Source organism: Glycine max, chromosome 8, assembly GCF_000004515.6.
Source record: "Glycine max cultivar Williams 82 chromosome 8, Glycine_max_v4.0, whole genome shotgun sequence".
Lineage (NCBI taxonomy): Eukaryota > Viridiplantae > Streptophyta > Magnoliopsida > Fabales > Fabaceae > Glycine > Glycine max.
Window position 1 is genome coordinate 40,033,281 of NC_038244.2, and position 17,597 is coordinate 40,050,877.

General features: G+C 32.5%; 2 protein-coding genes and 1 pseudogene across 2 annotated transcripts; all 3 read right to left on the reverse strand.

Annotated features, from left to right (window-relative positions):
• Positions 1 to 3,015: 3,015 nt before the first annotated feature.
• LOC100781608 (uncharacterized) lies at positions 3,016 to 4,290 on the reverse strand (annotated as a pseudogene).
• Positions 4,291 to 4,531: 241 nt separating this feature from the next.
• On the reverse strand, positions 4,532 to 6,372 carry LOC102660470 (uncharacterized). The gene is made up of 2 exons (XM_006586491.1): positions 6,309 to 6,372; positions 4,532 to 4,926 (listed from the first exon to the last, which is right to left on the reverse strand). The coding sequence occupies exons 1-2, from the start codon at positions 6,370 to 6,372 to the stop codon at positions 4,532 to 4,534; spliced, it is 459 nt and encodes a 152-aa protein (XP_006586554.1).
• A 1,158-nt stretch (positions 6,373 to 7,530) lies between these two features.
• Positions 7,531 to 9,444, reverse strand: LOC100782143 (metalloendoproteinase 2-MMP). Its single transcript, XM_003530615.4, has one exon. The coding sequence runs from the start codon at positions 8,801 to 8,803 to the stop codon at positions 7,691 to 7,693; it is 1,113 nt and encodes a 370-aa protein (XP_003530663.1). The 5' UTR covers positions 8,804 to 9,444; the 3' UTR covers positions 7,531 to 7,690.
• Positions 9,445 to 17,597: the final 8,153 nt, after the last annotated feature.

Consider the following 17,597-nt stretch of genomic DNA (forward strand, 5'->3'; position numbering starts at 1 on the left):
CTGAAGACACGTGAGTCCGCTCAGAGGTAAGGGATGAGTTATTCACAATTGGGAACTAGTGAGAACATGTGTAGGGATCCTTAGATATATCAATTGGAATGAGTTTTTGAGTGTTTTTGCAATTTCATTTTATTCTTATAATTATTACAGTAAATTATATATGTTTGACAGACCAATTGTTGTGAAATTGATATGTTATTATGTTGAGTGTGAACCCTATAAATTGAGTACTTTTTCTAATTAATATGAATTGATAAAATAAAGTAAGGAGAAATTTAGAGAGAGATATTGATTTTGTATTTTCTCTTTTTCTTGCTGTTTAGGTTTTTATATATAAATTAAAAAAATTAATATCATAATTGAAACTGACCAAAGTGTTCATATAATTATTTAGAATTTGTGCATTGAAAGCTTACTTTGAAATTTGTGATTTAATATGATGTATGCTATTTTATATATATAGAGGTAGTTATTTATATTAATAATTTATGTAAATAATATTGTAGAGTGTTATAGTATGATTCCAAAAATTATTAAGTGTTGGAGTTTGAGAATATTATGGTTAAATTTTATGAACATGTGTATGTTGTACCTTATGAATATCATTGGGCATGTTATGAGATGGTTGATGTGATGTTATGAGATGTTAAAGTGTGGACATGATATTCGATTGGGAATAAGTGGATGTGTTAACATTTGATGTTACATTAATTATATCGTGAGTTATGAATTATACAATAACCCGACCAGTGTTTATGCGCAGTGTTAAAGAGAAAGTGTAGGTTCCTAGTTAGGAACCAGTGTTAAATTGTAGCGCAATTGTGTTAAACATGTTTGAAACATGAGTGTGAGGTCGTGGTATTGTATAATTCATGAGCAGTGCTTATAAATGAAATATGTGATGAATTGTGGAATGATATGTTGCCTTGAGATTATAATATTGTTATTGAGATTGAGTAAAAGTGTAAAGTAGAACAGGTGTTGAATTGTGAGATATGTGAAAACATGTGATGGTGGATTGTGACATTATGAGATGTGAAATTATGAATGAGTTTTGGTTGTGAATAAGTGTGTGATTAACTCTTGATGTGACATTATTTGTGTTGTAAGCTGTGAATTGTACAATAACCCGACCAATGTTATCTTGAGAAAAGTGTAAATGCGCAGTGTTAAAGAGAAAGTGTAGGTTTCCTATTTAGGAACCAGTGTTAAAGAGAAAGTGTAGATTCCTATTTAGGAACCAGTGTTAAATTGTAGCGCAATATGTTGTACGTGTTTAAGACACGAGTGTGAGGTCGTGGGTATTGTATAATTCACTAGTAGTGTCTGTGTGCTAAAATGATTTTAGGGGTTGGACCTGAATCAGGAGGGAGAGGCCCTGACGGACTCTTCGGAGTGTAGGCCTTGGGGTCACCGGGTTTGAGTGCTCCTTTAAGCCTATGCTGATCCCATATGGTTGGAGCATTCTCGCAAAACATCGTGACCCTGACTGGTCTCCCTATGATCTTACTTAGTGAGAGTGACCTGACAAACCCATTGTGTGGTGTGTCTTGTTATGTACTCCTAAGCGTCCCAGGGTGGTTTTTCACTGACATGGTACCACATTGCATATAGGCTTGAGTCTTAGCATAACTGTCGCATACGCTTGCTAATTGTTTATTATGAAATTGATGTGTTATTATGTCTTGATCGAAGTGTGTGATTCCTGTGTATAATGATTGATGATTGAAAGGTGTGATTGATGGATGAAAAGTGTGATTGATGAATGACAAAGTGATGAAATAATGTGAGATATGCTAAGTAAATTGTATTTGGCTACTATATGTTGTGTTGTTTCTCTCTAGTAGTTAGCAATGTGATAACTCACTCCCGGTTTACTGTTTGTGTTTGGATCCTGTGATGATCTTGAACTTTGTGTTCGGGGGAGCAGATGAATAGGTGGATGACTATGAAGAACCTCATGCTAGAGAACACGGGAACACCACGCTCTGATAGGATGTGACATTAGGATATAGGTTCTATATTAATTGTATGAGACTTATATGACTTTCTTTGAGTCGAGATGACTTTATTATTTATTTGAACAAGTTTGAATATCATGTAGAAGAAAGTGAATGTGAGCCTTTTACCCATTTGAAAAGCTTGTATTTAAAAATGTTTTAAAAATACTTTTAATTAATATTTGAATTTTTATTCCTTTATTAATATATATGTGAGGGGTAGAGGGTGTCACACCAAATCCTTCCAATACGTTTCATACATATTTTTACGCTCCTCAACCCTTCGTCTTTGTTCCCTCTCCTTCCAAACACGTGGATAAACTCTCTTATCTTCCTTAATCTCAAACATTCACACCTACATCGGCAAAGACCTTTTCCCCTTCTTTTTTAGTGATTTGCTAAAATGGGTTTCTTTATATTATTCTAGTGTCCCTTTCAATTTATTCTAATGTTTGATGCTTCAATGAATTTGGGACAGAAAATTTACACAAAGTTGCTATTAGATTATGCTTGAAACTTGGTGCATGCATCATTTCCAATGAATTTGACTTTCTCATAATTTCATAAGAGCATCTCCAATGCAAGAAACTCATATGGGTTTCTTAATCATCTTTTTGTGGTTCCCGCATCACATTTTGTGGTCCCCACGGTGTAATGTCATTCATAAGAAACTCATATAAAATTTTACTCCAATGCAAGAAATCGTAAGAAACCGCAAGAAATCCAAACATTTAAATTATTTTATTATAATTTAATTATTATTCCAATAAAATAATTAATTCATTTTTTCAGTTTTTATGTATACAAATAATAAATGTGAATAAATGAAAAAATATTAAATATAAATTAAAAATAAAAAATTACATAACATTTAAAGGAAATATGTAACAATAAAAAATACATTTTTACATAATAATAGATATTTAAATACAATGACATTGAAATAAAAAACATAATTATGAAAAACAAAGAACATTACATTAAATTAATTCTTATTTTCATTTTCGAAACATTCTCAAATATGCTCAACTAAATCTGCTTGAAGTTCGGAGTGTTTTTGTTTGTCATGAAGTTGTGCTCTCCTCTGAAGGTATGTTGATCTAATACTAGGGTGAGCACCTAAAGATACTTCAAATGTTGAAGTGTTATTACCTGCAGTATCGTAATCAATATTATTTTGATATGTGTCACGTTCGTCCTCAACAATCATGTTATGCAATATGATGCATGCATAGATGATATTCTTCATTTTACCAGCATCCCAAAAACGTGACGGACCACGTATAATTGCGAATCGAGATTGGAGCACTCCAAACGCTCGTTCTACATCCTTTCTTACCGATTCTTGTCGTTGTGCAAATAATTTTCTTTTTTCTCCTTGTGGCATTGAGATGGTCTTCACAAACGTGACAAAGTCTGGATAAATGTCATCTGCTAAATAGTATCCCATATTATATTGGGTTCTATTCACCATGAATTGCATTGCGGGCGCATGTCCTGACAAAACTTCATCAAACACATTAGATCCATTTAACACAGTAATGCCATTATTTGAACCGGCGGTTCCAAAAAATGCATGCCAAATCCATAAATCTTTTGATGCCACGGCTTCAAGAATGATTGTTGGGTTGCGATGGTCACCTCGACAAAATTAACCTTTCCAAGCAACTGAACAATTTTTCCATTCTCAGTGCATACAATCAATGGAACCTAACATACCTGGAAATCCACGTGCCGCTCCCATTTGTAGTAGGCGTTTGATGTCTTCATTATTTGGTCTCCTCAAGTATTCATTCCCAAATATGGTGCAGATGCCTAATACAAATCGCTCCAAGCATTCCACTGTAGTGGTTTCACCAATTCGAACGTATTCATCGACACTGTCAGCAGGTGATCCATAAGCCAATATACGAATAACAGTTGTGCACTTTTGCAATGGAGATAAGCCTTTTTGACGTAGTGCATCGACCCTCATTTGAAAGTATTCATCATGATTGCTGAGTGCGTTTACAATTCGGATTAACACATGTCTTAGCATACAAAACCTTCTCCGGAATTGAATCTCTGTGTACACAGGATTTTCTGAAAAATATTCATTGAACAATCGATGATGACCTTCTTCACGATTACGATGTACCACTCTTCTTCTTTGGCTACGGCTAGTGGTGTTGCCATGTAGTTGTTGTTGGCTCTCAAGTATGAACCTAATGATTTCTTCATCGTTGTTATCTTCCAATTCCTCATCTATCATTTGATCTAAAACTTCATCTAAATCGATGGTTGGATCCATTATATGGTAACCAAAGTGTTTGAAATAAGATAGAAATATTGTATGAGAATATGTCAAAATAATGAAACATTGAACATTTATATAGCTTCATTAATAACGGCTAGTTTGCAACAACCAATTTTATAACAACTATTTTCATAACAACTAGTTTTACAACATAAAATTCTGAATTTAAGACACAACAATACCTTCATTGCTAAAATTAAATATCAAACACAACATTAGCGTAAGAACTAAAAATTTAATATCCTAATTTTTTCCTAATATGGTCACAAAACTTTTCGTGGTCTTTGCGTTGTTGTTCAGACATGTTGGAAGTATCCTTCATGAGGATTTCATACTCCATACGTCGTTCCTGTTCTTGTAGACGCTTTTCCTGTGCCTCCTTTAATTGAATAAGTTTTGACGTGTTCATATTTTTGTCCTTTATTACACATTCTATGCCAGATAAATCGAGAGTGTTAGGACATTCTTTTCCTTTGCTTTTCCTTTTTGCTGCTTTTGGTCCAATTGGGCGAGACATTGGCGATAGCGTATCATATTCTTTGACTTCAATGGGTGTCTCTGGGTTAGAAGATGACGAGTAATTTCCAGAAGTAGAAACCTTTGTTCTTTTTGAATACTTTGACATAAATTCTGCATCAAATTTTGGTTGATCTTTCAACAACAATCAAGCATGCTCAACCTCAAATTTTTTACCTGTATCTTGTGAGTAAATCATATGAGCATCAGCCAAAACATCCTTCTCTGAACTTCCATTTCTCCTATGTTTATCTGCTTGTTTGTAGCACCCATTAAACTTTTGAACGGGAGGATGGATCCTGTTCCACCGAGATTTTAATTGAGTCCAACTTCTTTCACAAAATTGTCCGCTTTGACGCACATTGTCATTGTTGTACGCATTTTTTATCCTTTCCCAATATTGCTTTGATGTTTGGTCGACTTCTATAATTGAATCCTTTGATACATTCAACCATGATCGGACGAGAATCACATCTTCCGTGACCTAGAATGCGGTATGACTTTTTTTTCCACTTGAATTTTCATCTCCTTCATCTAGTTGAATACCGTCTACACCGACGGGTGATTCAATTTTATTGCTAGGGAGCACAATATTAGATAAAGAAGGCCTATAACACGTGTTTGAGTTGGTAGGAGTTGATGGTTGACTATAAATTTGTGGATTTTGAGAACTACCACTAGTAGGTGGCTCTACATTGGATGAAAGATGCATATACCACATGTGTGGGGGTGGTGGATACATAATATACTGTGGTGGATTTTGAGAATTTTCACTGGTAGGAGGTGGTGGTGGACACATAACATATTGCGGTGGATTTTGAAAATTTTCACTGCTTTGGGGTGGTCGATACATAATATATTGTGGTGGATTTTGAGAATTTTCACTAGTAGAGAGTGATTAGTTTTGCAAATAATTATAGTAACATTGATAATTATACTGATTAGGATCCATTTTAGAGAGAATAAAAAAATTGACACTTGATAGCAACAAAAAAAAATAGTAGTACAAGAACGGTGAAAATATGTTGCACCGTGCATAAATTTATACTGAATAAGCAAAATGAAAACATTTCCATAGCTCTGCACTTCAACGGTATTATTTTCATATCAACGGTAACATTTCCAACGGTCAAAATCTTTCTTAATTAATTATCTCAATTGTTCAACGGTTCAGATTCATCCTCATTAATAACATGGACGGTCCATATCGTCTCACCTCATTAAAAAGTTACCTACTTTTTTTCTTGATAATTGTTATTCTCTCTCTAGCACGTCTTTTTTTCTTTTCACGGTAAACTTTTTTTTCTCTCACCAGCAGCACCTCCAGAAGCTTCCCCCTCTCCTCCTCTCTATCTTCTTCCTCTCCTTCTCTGTATCTTCTTCTTCTCCTCCATGGCCACATTCGTCAACACCTCCGGCCACCACCGTAACACCTTCGTGTGGCCTCACCTTTACTTTGCATCACCACCTCTGGCCATGGTAGCATCTCCTGTCACCTTCGTTGGCGTCAACAATGAAGCACATGGTCGGGTCTCCAAAAACGGTCTCGTCTCCAGCCATGGTCGCATCTGTCGTCTCCATTACGGTTGCATGTCGCGTCTCCGGCCATGGTCTCTTCTCCATCTTGGTGTGTTTGCCTTCACCTTGATTGTGTTTGGTTTCTCCATTTTTTTCCTTTATTGTTTTGCTTGAATCTGGATTTAAATCACTTTTTTTTCTTCTAATTTTATGATTGTTGGGATTTATTGTGGTTGTTCAACGACTATATATGTTCCATGTTCTTCCCTTGACAGTTTTATTTTCCCTCTTGTTGAAGCTGAGAAAATCAATTTTTTATTATTTACATATTTGTTATGTTTGAGAAAATTATTTTTTTAATTGCTAGGTATCGTTTCTTATATAAGAAACGATTCTCGACCATGAAGAAATGCACTCTGCCACGTCAATCTGTTCCAATGCAAAAAAACAATAAGAAACGGTTTTTTCCCGTTAAGCACCTGGGAAGAAATCTGCATTGGAGATGCTCTAATAGGTTTCCCCCACTGTTGCTCTTCCCTGACTCTTCTATGTCCATCTTTTCCATCCGAATGAATGAGTTTAAAGTTTGCTCATCCTCACCCCCAAAGGAGACACCTATTTGCTTCCACAGCTTCATCATTTAGCCAAAACCTCTTATTAATAATGCCACGACCAAGAATCTCACAAAGTTGTACCTGTTTTTTCTGTGAAGGTCTCCCATATCTCTGAAAAATCTTCCATATTTCATAATTCCCAAAGTACTCGGGGAATTTGGAAAAGTAGAACGTGGTAAGGTCTGATCTATGCTTCCTTCGTTCAGTAGCTCTCTTAAGTAATGGTTGTGAATAAAGAAAAAAAGGAGTAATACGTTAGGACTTTTGTGGTACAGAATGATTGGATAAAAAAATGTTTTACAAAATACATATTTCATAATCCATTTTAAAAATTAGAGAATTAAATTTAAAAAAAAATAAAAAATCAAATTCAATCATTTTAAAAATTAAAAGATTAAATCGAGAAAAAAATTAAAAGAACATATTAAATCTAAATAAAAAATTAAAGAAAAAAATAATTTAACTTTTTTTTACATCAATCGAGCAACATTTTTATTTAATCTAAAAAAATTGGCCATGCAGAGAGAGCTTGTAGGCCCATCTAATCATTAATCTACTGAGCCTTGTCCTAAAAGTACTTCTTGGATTTATATAATGAAATTTTATTATTATATCATATACACCAAGAAAAATTCTATACGAAAGTGAATGGAAAACCAAACAACAATAAGAACAAAAAATATTGGGCACGAATTAATAAAATGTGCAAAGCATCATACCCCTACGATAAATAATAATAGAAAAACCTAAAATAAGAACGCAAATGTCAACAAAGCGAAAACGCCGGACGAGGGCCCCACACAAGTGAGGCACCGACCACCGTCGCTAGCGTCCCTCTCCGGTGCTGACGTGGCGGTGGAGCCATTGAAATTAGGGTTGGAACCATAGAGGAATTGAATCCCTTCGATGTCGTCCCTTGCCAACACCACCTTCTTCTTCCGAGAAGAAATCGTCGGAAACATAACCGCTTCTTCTACCGATGAGTGACCTAACCCTAGCAAGTGCCCAATCTCGTGCACCGCCACGGATTCTAAATCCACCGCTGTCGGCAGCGCTGACCGCGTCACATCGCCGGAAACCACCCAGTCCTCGGCGGCGTCCAGGTGGAACCTCCCGTTCGTCGGCGAGAACGCGTGCGCCAACGTCCCCAAGCTCCCGTCGAACGGCTCCCCGTCGCCGTGGTCGCCGCTGAAGAACCCGATCCTGATGTCGGCGCCGAAGTACGACGCCGTTTCGCGGAACTTCAGCGACGTCACCTCAGCCCAGCGCGCGAACGCGGCGGCGAACACGCCTTTCACGGCGTCGCTCAGCCCGTTCCCGGGGAAGAACGCGTACGTCAGCTCCTGCGTTCCCTCCGGCCACCGCGGCATGCCAGGAAAAAGAGTGAAGTGCGCCACCGTGTGAAACTTCGGCTTGCTAAACGACGCCGTCTCGTTCTCCTTGGCGGCGTTCATCGTGGTTGTGCCGTTGATTATATCGGCGACGCCGCACCGAGGCAGCACGATCTGCTGCACGGTGGCGTCGTCGAGGACGCCAGTGACGTTCAGGTTGAAGTTCTTCTGGTAAGTTTTGATGGCGGATTCGAGCGCGTCGTCGAATTCATCGGAGAAATTCGAGGAGGGCGGCGCGTGAGGGAAGTAACCGAATCGTTCAAAGTATGATTTTAAATTGGCGAGGCCGTCGTACTTGTCGCCGCGGTGACAACCGGTAAAGTTGAGAAAGGCATCCCACGCGCCTCCAGTAGGGGCGTGGGCGTTGAGCCAGGAGGAGACGTTGGGAAAGAGTCGAGCTGAAACGACGACGTTTGTTAAAGAGAGGGAAATTAAGAAAGCTAGGATGATGATGGGTTTGATATTCATGTTTGGTTAGTGAGAAAAGGAATGGAATTTTTTGCTCTGGAAAAGTTGAGGGGTGGAAAGGAAATATAAGAAGTGTTAAGGGATGCATGTGGAGAATAATTTGGTAGTACTTGGTGAATGGTGATGTGATTTGCTTTGAAAACTTTGGGTCTTCTTCTTTTGAAAACTTTGAAGATCAGTGCCTATGAAAACGTCAGCGCCTGAGGGTTGTTCAACTTCAGAGTTCAGACAGTACGGAATATTACGGAGGTAATTTTACATTTATTTTATTTTTTTGCAACAATTTAATAATTAATAGTACTAGTATTTAATTTAACCATAAATATTTATTTGTTCTGTATTTATTGTCTTTTTTTAAATAAATAAAATCACAGATGATGTTGCTCTTTTAAAGTAAAAAGATAATATAAAGATTAAAAAAATACTTGATTTTAGTATAATTAATTAAATTATTTCTTATCTTCCTATCATACTTTTTTAAATCTGTCGTACTCTTACACTTACACTTGTTTCTCTTATTAATATATTTCTCTCATGTATATTCCAAAATATTTCGCAGCTATTCTCAATCTATTGAATTTTAATTGGAAAACATCAAAGCTTTGTGTTTCGCAATTTTTTTTCAAGAAAAAAGAATATTTTATATATACATAAGTTATGTACTGTTAAGTTTGTGGGTTTACCTCTTTGCAAATATATATGTCTTACCACTAAATTCATTCAGTAGGTTGAAAGATCTAAAGCATGTGACTGTGAGGTTGTAAACGGTTGGAGATGGGTGGTAAAGTGATTTATTCCTTTTTATCGTTTATTAACTTTTGTATTTCTTTTTTTGTGGTGGATTGATTCTTTAGTATTTGAGAATTGGTATTAGATAATACAAGAGCGTAAAATTGAGAAAATCATCTTGAACTTTTAATTGAATGGTTAAATAAAAAGAAATGAAGAGAGTAAATCATTAGTAATTCTTTATTGCTATTATTAGGCAGTTGAAAAGAAAAAAAAGTTTAATCAATTACACACAGAAAATTGAGTTTCACAGTTGCTTGATTCAGTAATGAATCTGGGTTTGTTTGGATTTAGTCTTGCCTTTCATTTCGAGTTTACGTCCTCAAGACCTCGACCTTTTCTTAGAAAAATAAATCTGAAGTAGTAGATAAATTAATTTAATCAAAGAGAGATAAATAATATTGAAAAAAAAAAAGAAGGGAGAAGAGGCAGTCATGCAGAGTTGTTCAACAATATGAAACGAAAAAAAAAGAAAAATAGAAAGGGAGAGAGTTGTTGAACAGTTTCAAAGACTGTTGGGTTGGGTGGCGGCGGCAACTGTCATGAGTTCTGACACGTGGATGAAGTTTAGTGGTTCAAAAGTGCAGCTCATTGAAAATATCACTTTAAACAACTTTATAATTCAGTAAAAAAAAACTTTATAAGACAAATGCTAAATAATTTTATGTTAAAAAGCAAAATCACACAATATTAGTTATAGCAAACATACAAATAAATATTTAGTGCTGTATTTATTTTAAAATAGTTGAAAGCATTAAATATAATATAATTAATATTTCTTAATTAATATTTTTATGATATTTTTAGTAAGTTTAAGAAAAAAAACATTAGATTTTATAAATGCAAGTCATAATATATTTATACTATATATAATTTAATAATGTTATAGTATAAAAATTATTACTACGTTTTTATTCATCCAATCATTCAATTATAATAAATAACATTCATTATTTGTATTTTATAAATATTAAATAACATTGATAAATGCTAGAAGCATTATTGATTTAAGTAGAAAAATTGGCAAGGCAAAAGAAGAAAGGAAGCATAGGTTTTTAAATATTCTCATTTTTCAATATTGTACTACTTGCAAAGCAATGATGGAGATTGACGATCAATGTCAATTTTTTGGTAGCTAAGGTCCTTATGGAAAAACATAGCCCTTGTTCATCAATTTTGAGTTATATAATTAAGGATATCACACGTCAATTTATATATATATATATAAACTTAAACAAACAGACCTCTCAATAAAAAGACTGGCCGGGGATGGACGAAATATTCAATTATTATTATTTTTTTATAACAGATGAAATATTCAAATATGACATAATGCCAAATTTGACTTTTATATGGGAGATTTATTATATGATTTTATGATGAACCGTTATAAATCAGATTATTTTTTAACTGTTAAAAAACTATCAGCAATAATAAGTTAAATTTATATAATGGTTAACATGAAAAAAGCTATAAAAAATAAAATATATTTATTATAATGGTTAACATGAAAACAACTATAAAAAAATAAAATATATGTTTTTTTTTTTAAAAATGTTGATCTATTATAGCCGTAGCGAAATAAACTAACTGAAAAAAATAAATTAATAAATCTTTTATAGAGGTTACTTGTAAAATTACTATAAAGATTTAATAAAACTATTATAATGGTGTTATTTGAGTAGGACTATTATTAGCAACAAATTTCTCTCATATTATATTACAATGTAATAAATCAAGAACAATTTGAATAATTTTTATCCTCAGAAAAATTAAATTCAATAAGCAAATACATAATATATATTATATATAAATTATATCGTGGAGTTAAAGGAATTTATTATAAACTCATGAAATTATCTTCGATTCACATGTTGGAAAAAAAGAAACTGTACCGTGATAGATTTTTCATTAAACTTTCATGATGTTAGTCAAATATATAAATGGTATTAAATGTATCTTCTTCTCTACGTAATGATGATGTATTTAACTTATGTTGACTTATGTTTTAGTTTAGCCTTTTGTCCAACCTCTACCTGAAAAAGTTTATAAATTAAACAAATTAATTTCAAATAAGAGAGAAAAAAGAAACGAAGCATAACAGGAACGTTGTTTAACAGATTCCAGCATCTGGGACCGTTGCAATTGACATGAACTACTGGCATGAGGTTGAAGCTCAGGATTGACCGCAAGAAAGTCTTTTCCCCATGAATTTTAATATAACTAATACCTCCCTTGTTATATATAAGAAATAAATAAGAATATTTTTTTCTATATATAAAAAACATAGCATCACTTTTAAATGTATTAATCATTCATTTCTTTCTATACCTTTATTTATTATAAAAACTATTAATGAAATAAATCATACTCATTAGTGGAAAAAGATTTCTTACAAAATGAATAGTGTTATTAAATGCAATCACCACTTGATTCATTTGATTCAATGAGTATTTTGAAATAAAATTTAAATTTATGATATTATTAATTAAAGTTAATCAAATTAATTATTTTTATTGTTCTTGATGAATTAGTATTTATTTTTTATATATAGTAACATAAGTAAATTTTAGTATATGTATAGGACTAGGAGAAGGTAAATATTTGGTTTATATAAATAAAATTTATGATAAATAATTTTTAATATATAAATCATATTAGAATTAAAATTTATAATAAATAAATATATTTGAATATATAAATTATATTTTAGATTTATAATAAATAATTTAAATAGTAATTCAAAGTTGTTTTTAACTATTGATATTTTAAAAAAATATAATTGAAATTTAATTTAGAAAAAATAAAAGATGGTATATTGACAGATAGATAATTAAGGAAATAAAATATATAAATAAAGATAGTTGAAAGAGAATTTTTTTTACTAGTTGAATGAAAAATCTGTATATGTACTTTCAAAAGTGAGAAAAAAATAGATTAAGAATGTAAGAGAGGGAGAGAGAGTATGGAATTTAGAGGTACAACCAAAAGTTAATTTTTTTGTATGGAGGTTGCTACTTAACAAATTACCAACTAAAGACAATCTTAGGGCAAGAAATGCATTGTAGATGAAGAGGATTGCAAGTGTGTTTTTTGTAATAGGTGTGAAGAAACAGTGAATAATTGTTTCTTCACACGCGAGGGAGTGGTGGAAGTATGGAAAGCTTGGTATTGGTGGTTGGAATCAGTCTTACCAAACTCACTCCAAGCACATATGAGCCAACATGATTGCTTATTACAAAACAACAAAGACAAGGAAAGGTGGATGGTGGTGTGGGTAGCGATTGTGTGGAACATTTGGCTTGTAAGGAATGAGTGCATATTCAAAGGGTGAGCATTTGAAGCTCAAAGCTTAATGCAAAGAATAGCCTTCACAACATGGTCTTGGCTTAGTGGGAAAAGCAAAAGCTTTAATTATTCCTTCACTCAATGGATGGTATCACCGGGGGCATGCATAACCTCATTATTGCCCACGGAATGTTAATTTACAATTTACTTGCTACTACGTTTAATTGATGGTTAAAGCAAGTGATTTGTAATTATTTTGGGGTACTTGGGAAGGATTGGACATAGATGTTATGCTATCAAGGGATGTTAAGCATCTTATTGATTTGGTTAGTAGCTATAGCTTACTATTGTATTTATCTTAGGTGCTTCTGGTACTCCTATATTTATAATATATTATTCTTTTGCCTAGCAAAAAAAGTTATATATTATAATTTATTCTCTCACTTTTAAATAGAAATGACAATTGTATCTAGATCCAATGAATACTCATAAAAATATTCACAACAGGTAAGATAAATATTCACTTGGTTGGTGGAGATGGGTGCAGCTATATGATAAGTTCTAGTGTTTTTATAATATTAAGAATATTTATTTGTTTTTAAAAACAAAATATTGAAAGAAATACAAACAAGAAATAAGATTTTAATAATTCATATGCATTGTTAGTGCTCCCTATTAATATACTTAATTTAGTTAATTATATTTACCTACCAAAAAAAAATACTGAATGCATATATTGTTTTTGGTTTTATAAAATTCCATCTCTAGCATCTTTCAACTCGCTCATTTTGTCAACAATTTCACAACATGTATGCAATTTTACAAAAAAGCGTGTCAATATATAAATTAGTTAGCAAATATTGACATCAAATAGAAAAAGTTAAAATTTAAGTAAAAGTAACTAACATTTAAATCATAAAAGTAAATTTATAAATTACTCAAGAAAGAAAATTTTATATGAAAATGTATTCATACCAAAATTAGAGAACTAAATATACATGAAAATATATGTTAATTAAAACATTTTAAATAAAATAATTCTGTCAAAAATGTAAATGAAAAAATATAGAAATACTTAATAAATAACTTTAATGAGCTAGGTCATCTTTTTGTTAGATATTTCTTTTTAAACCGCCAAAAATAAATACCGTAAAATGTATATTTATTTTGTCCATGCATTCCTCGAGTTTTCCAACTAGATCGGTCCATCACAATTCACAAATCTATCCTTTATCTCGGGGAAAACATATTTTTAGCATTGGACGAAATTCTTTTATTATTATGTTTGGGTAAAATTTTTCGTGCTCAAACAATAGTAATTTCCTTATTACCAAACAGTCAAAATTGGACGGATGCAATTTGAAAAAAAAAAATTCTTTTATGATCTAATGGATCTCATTCCAACAAATAGAAAAAAAGACAACTTTAGATTATTTGTGTAAGACAGATCATTAAGACCCATAATTCAATTGCATCTTTCTCTTTAATAATACATCACATTTTTTTACTAACATGAGAAAATCTTGATAAAAAAAAAATAAAATCAGATGATAGAACATGCATTACAAGCAATGCAAGAGACCGTATTGAAGCATTGGCATGGTATGCCACCATAGTTTCAAAGAAGCATTGAATAGTAGATCATAGAGTGCATGATTACAAGTTTTGAGCAAATCCAAATCTCATTATGATTAGTTGTGGTCATGTTTTAGTGTTCTTCATGAAATTAAAGTCGTTTAGATATAGGCCAAACCACTCTCAACACCACCATATGAACTTAGTAGCTCATATATTGACCATTATTCAAGCAGTTAACTTACCATCAAGATGATTTTTAAGATTACATATTATTCTGTTAATTATGATTAGAGAGCAATTAGAGATTTATTAATTCATTATCACTTAGATTAGATTGATTCTATGTAATTAATGTAGATCCTATTTGGTCATTGTAAATAAAGGATTAGTTATCACTTAAATTAGATTGATTCTATGTAATTAATGTAGATCCTATTTGGTCATTATAAATAAAGGATTAGTGTGATCATCCTTGACATGATTTTCACTACTTTCTTAATTTATTTCTCTTATTTTACAAGTACCGTGTTTTTTATGACATTTTTTTAGATATAGGCTAAACCACTCAACTTTGTAGCTCATATAATGACGATTATTATTCAAGCAGTTAGCATGCCTTCATGCTGATTAAATATCAATCTTGTACAGTGTTTTTTTTTCACATTCTTTTTATTGTTGACCATCAAGCTGTAGATACACAATATGCCGTGTCAAATGGTTTATAGACAATTTTAGAACACCAAAGTACTTGATGCCTTAAGTTAAATTTAACAGGCAATATAATTCCAAATGGTAGAAACGATGGAAGACAGATCTAACATCGAGAAGGCCTATCATCTCATTCATGTTGGCATATGGCTCCAAGGTGTTATAGCCAGGCAGTTCCATCTTGTATTCACCAAGAATCTGCAAAATAATAACAAGACATAAGGGTTATTTTAATGCTGAAGGTTCATGCATTTACTGAGATATCATGACTTACAGTGAGCTCGGTTACTTGAAATGGAATTAGTAATGGAACCAAAAACTTCAACCTCTTTGTATTTGAAAGGATAAAGGCAACACAAGTTGTGGACTTCCCATCACTGTATACCCATTCATCTTGTTCTTGAATGGTGAGTAGTTCATCAAAAGATATCCCACGCTTCTCAGTCTCTACTAAAATATCATGCAAATACAAACCCTGTACGTAAATAAAAATGAAAGATCCCATTACTTAAGAAAAAAGGCAAACGGATTATAGTTCAGCAAACTATACTACGTGAGTTCTTCTATCCTGGTAATTAAACTTGATGAGCTGATATTTCAGTGGAATTTTCCCATTAGGAACTTTTTGAAGATTCAATTCTCAGTAAGAAGAACACACAATTACAATGAATTTATTCAAACCAGCATGCCCTATGTACACTCAAAGACTTACGACTCAAAATGTCAAATCTAAAAGGCTAATGAACTTTATAGATTTCACACTTTACCAAAAAACAATTTCCACATATTAAAACAAAGTCAAGCATTTTGTGAAGAAGTCCTCATATAACAATCTTCGGTCATTATAAAAAATTAAATACTGAAGTAAAACTAAAAGACAGAATTTCCATCTTGAATCTATTGAAATTATAGAAAAGCAGCAGAAAGCCAGAAACACACTCTGCAGTCATTAGCAAATCAGAAAATCTCAGAATAAGTCCATTTCTGCTTTTGACAGTTGTTCCCAAAAGTAAAAGATATCAAGGAAATCAACAGTTGAGAATTATGATAAAATCAAATACATATATGACAAACCTTAAAATTAATAACAATCTCAACTGTTTTATTTTCTAATTAATGGTTATTATTGCACTTTATTCTCTAAAGTGCACTCTCCTCACTTTAGAGAATTCAAATCCTAAAGAAATTTCCTCCTAATAAAAAAAAATCCAAAAGAAAGACTACACTTTGGTTCATTTGATTGGCACAAAACTGTCAGATTTTACCTGCACAGAGAACATACCATTGAGAACCAGACTTCCATTGCACTCAAAGTCTACATCTACAATCTTAATAAATAAATAAAAAATTAATTTGGTGCCTCCTTTGTATTTGAGAAATGCTGGGGCATAGGCAGGGTAGAGAGTTATAGCCTCAAGCACTGTTAGGTTCATTGCACAAATACATGCAAGCAAGCAAGAACCCTTTTAATAAGAGTATAAGAAAACATGCATATATCGCCACAAAGCAGTAAGTGTTGCATCACCAAAATCCTTGATGGCCACTTAGTCCTTCCATTCCATTGTCATCTTACCTGTGTGTCTCCACTGGTAAGTTGCTTTCTAAACCCATAAGCACTAAACTAACTATTCTTTGCTAGGCTGTTTCCTATTTAAGATTTAAATTACCTTTAAGCAACCAGTTCAAACTTAAACCATCTCATAAAATATACAATAGTCTACTGGAAAAACAGCATGTTGTTCACAACAAAGTTTACTGGTTCAATTGTATACTTATTAATTATGATACAGTCAACCAATAAGTAATAAGGAAAAGTTTTCTACCAAGTGAGCATCAATAGTTGTCAGCTACGGTGTCAATCCCATGATTGTCAAACTCTCGAGTTAACTTGTTAACTCTTACGAGTTTACCAGTCCCCTTGTCTTCTGCGAGTTGACTCTTGAGTAAATTCTTTTTTTAGTAGACTCTCAACAAACTCTATAAACTCTAAGTAAACTCGGTAGACTCTCAAGTTTACCACTGAGTCAACAAGTTAGCAAGTTAAAAAAAATCAGACCAAAATGCAAGTTATTTTTTATTGTTTTCTGTATAACATTCAACATACCTTCGTTTAGTGTATTATTCTCAAATACAAAATTCTCATCTTTAATCATATCAAATCTTTGTTCCTTAATAACATCAAATCTTGGATGAGAATGATCTACCACTACTATAACCTTTATAAGTTATTATCTAGAAGTGATATATTATTACTAGATTTGATTATTTAAATATTCTGAACTTTATGATTTATTATTTTATTTTGTTATATTGTTGAAATGTTTAATTAAAATGTTATTTGTAGATATTTTATTATTATGTTCATATGAAGTAGACTCTTATGAGTCTATGAGTTGAATCATGAATCGAGTTTATGAAATTATCAAGGATC

What these genes read in the sequence shown, in the direction of transcription:
- LOC102660470 (XM_006586491.1), bottom strand. Translation starts at nt 6,372, where the DNA reads ATGGCTGGAGACGAGACCGTTTTTGGAGACCCGACCATGTGCTTCATT. An exon ending in CATTGTTGACGCCAACGAAG is followed by an intron (nt 4,927 to 6,308) that starts GTGACAGGAGAT and finishes AATTTGATGCAG; the next exon opens with AATTTATGTCAAAGTATTCA.
- LOC100782143 (XM_003530615.4), bottom strand. Translation starts at nt 8,803, where the DNA reads ATGAATATCAAACCCATCATCATCCTAGCTTTCTTAATTTCCCTCTCT.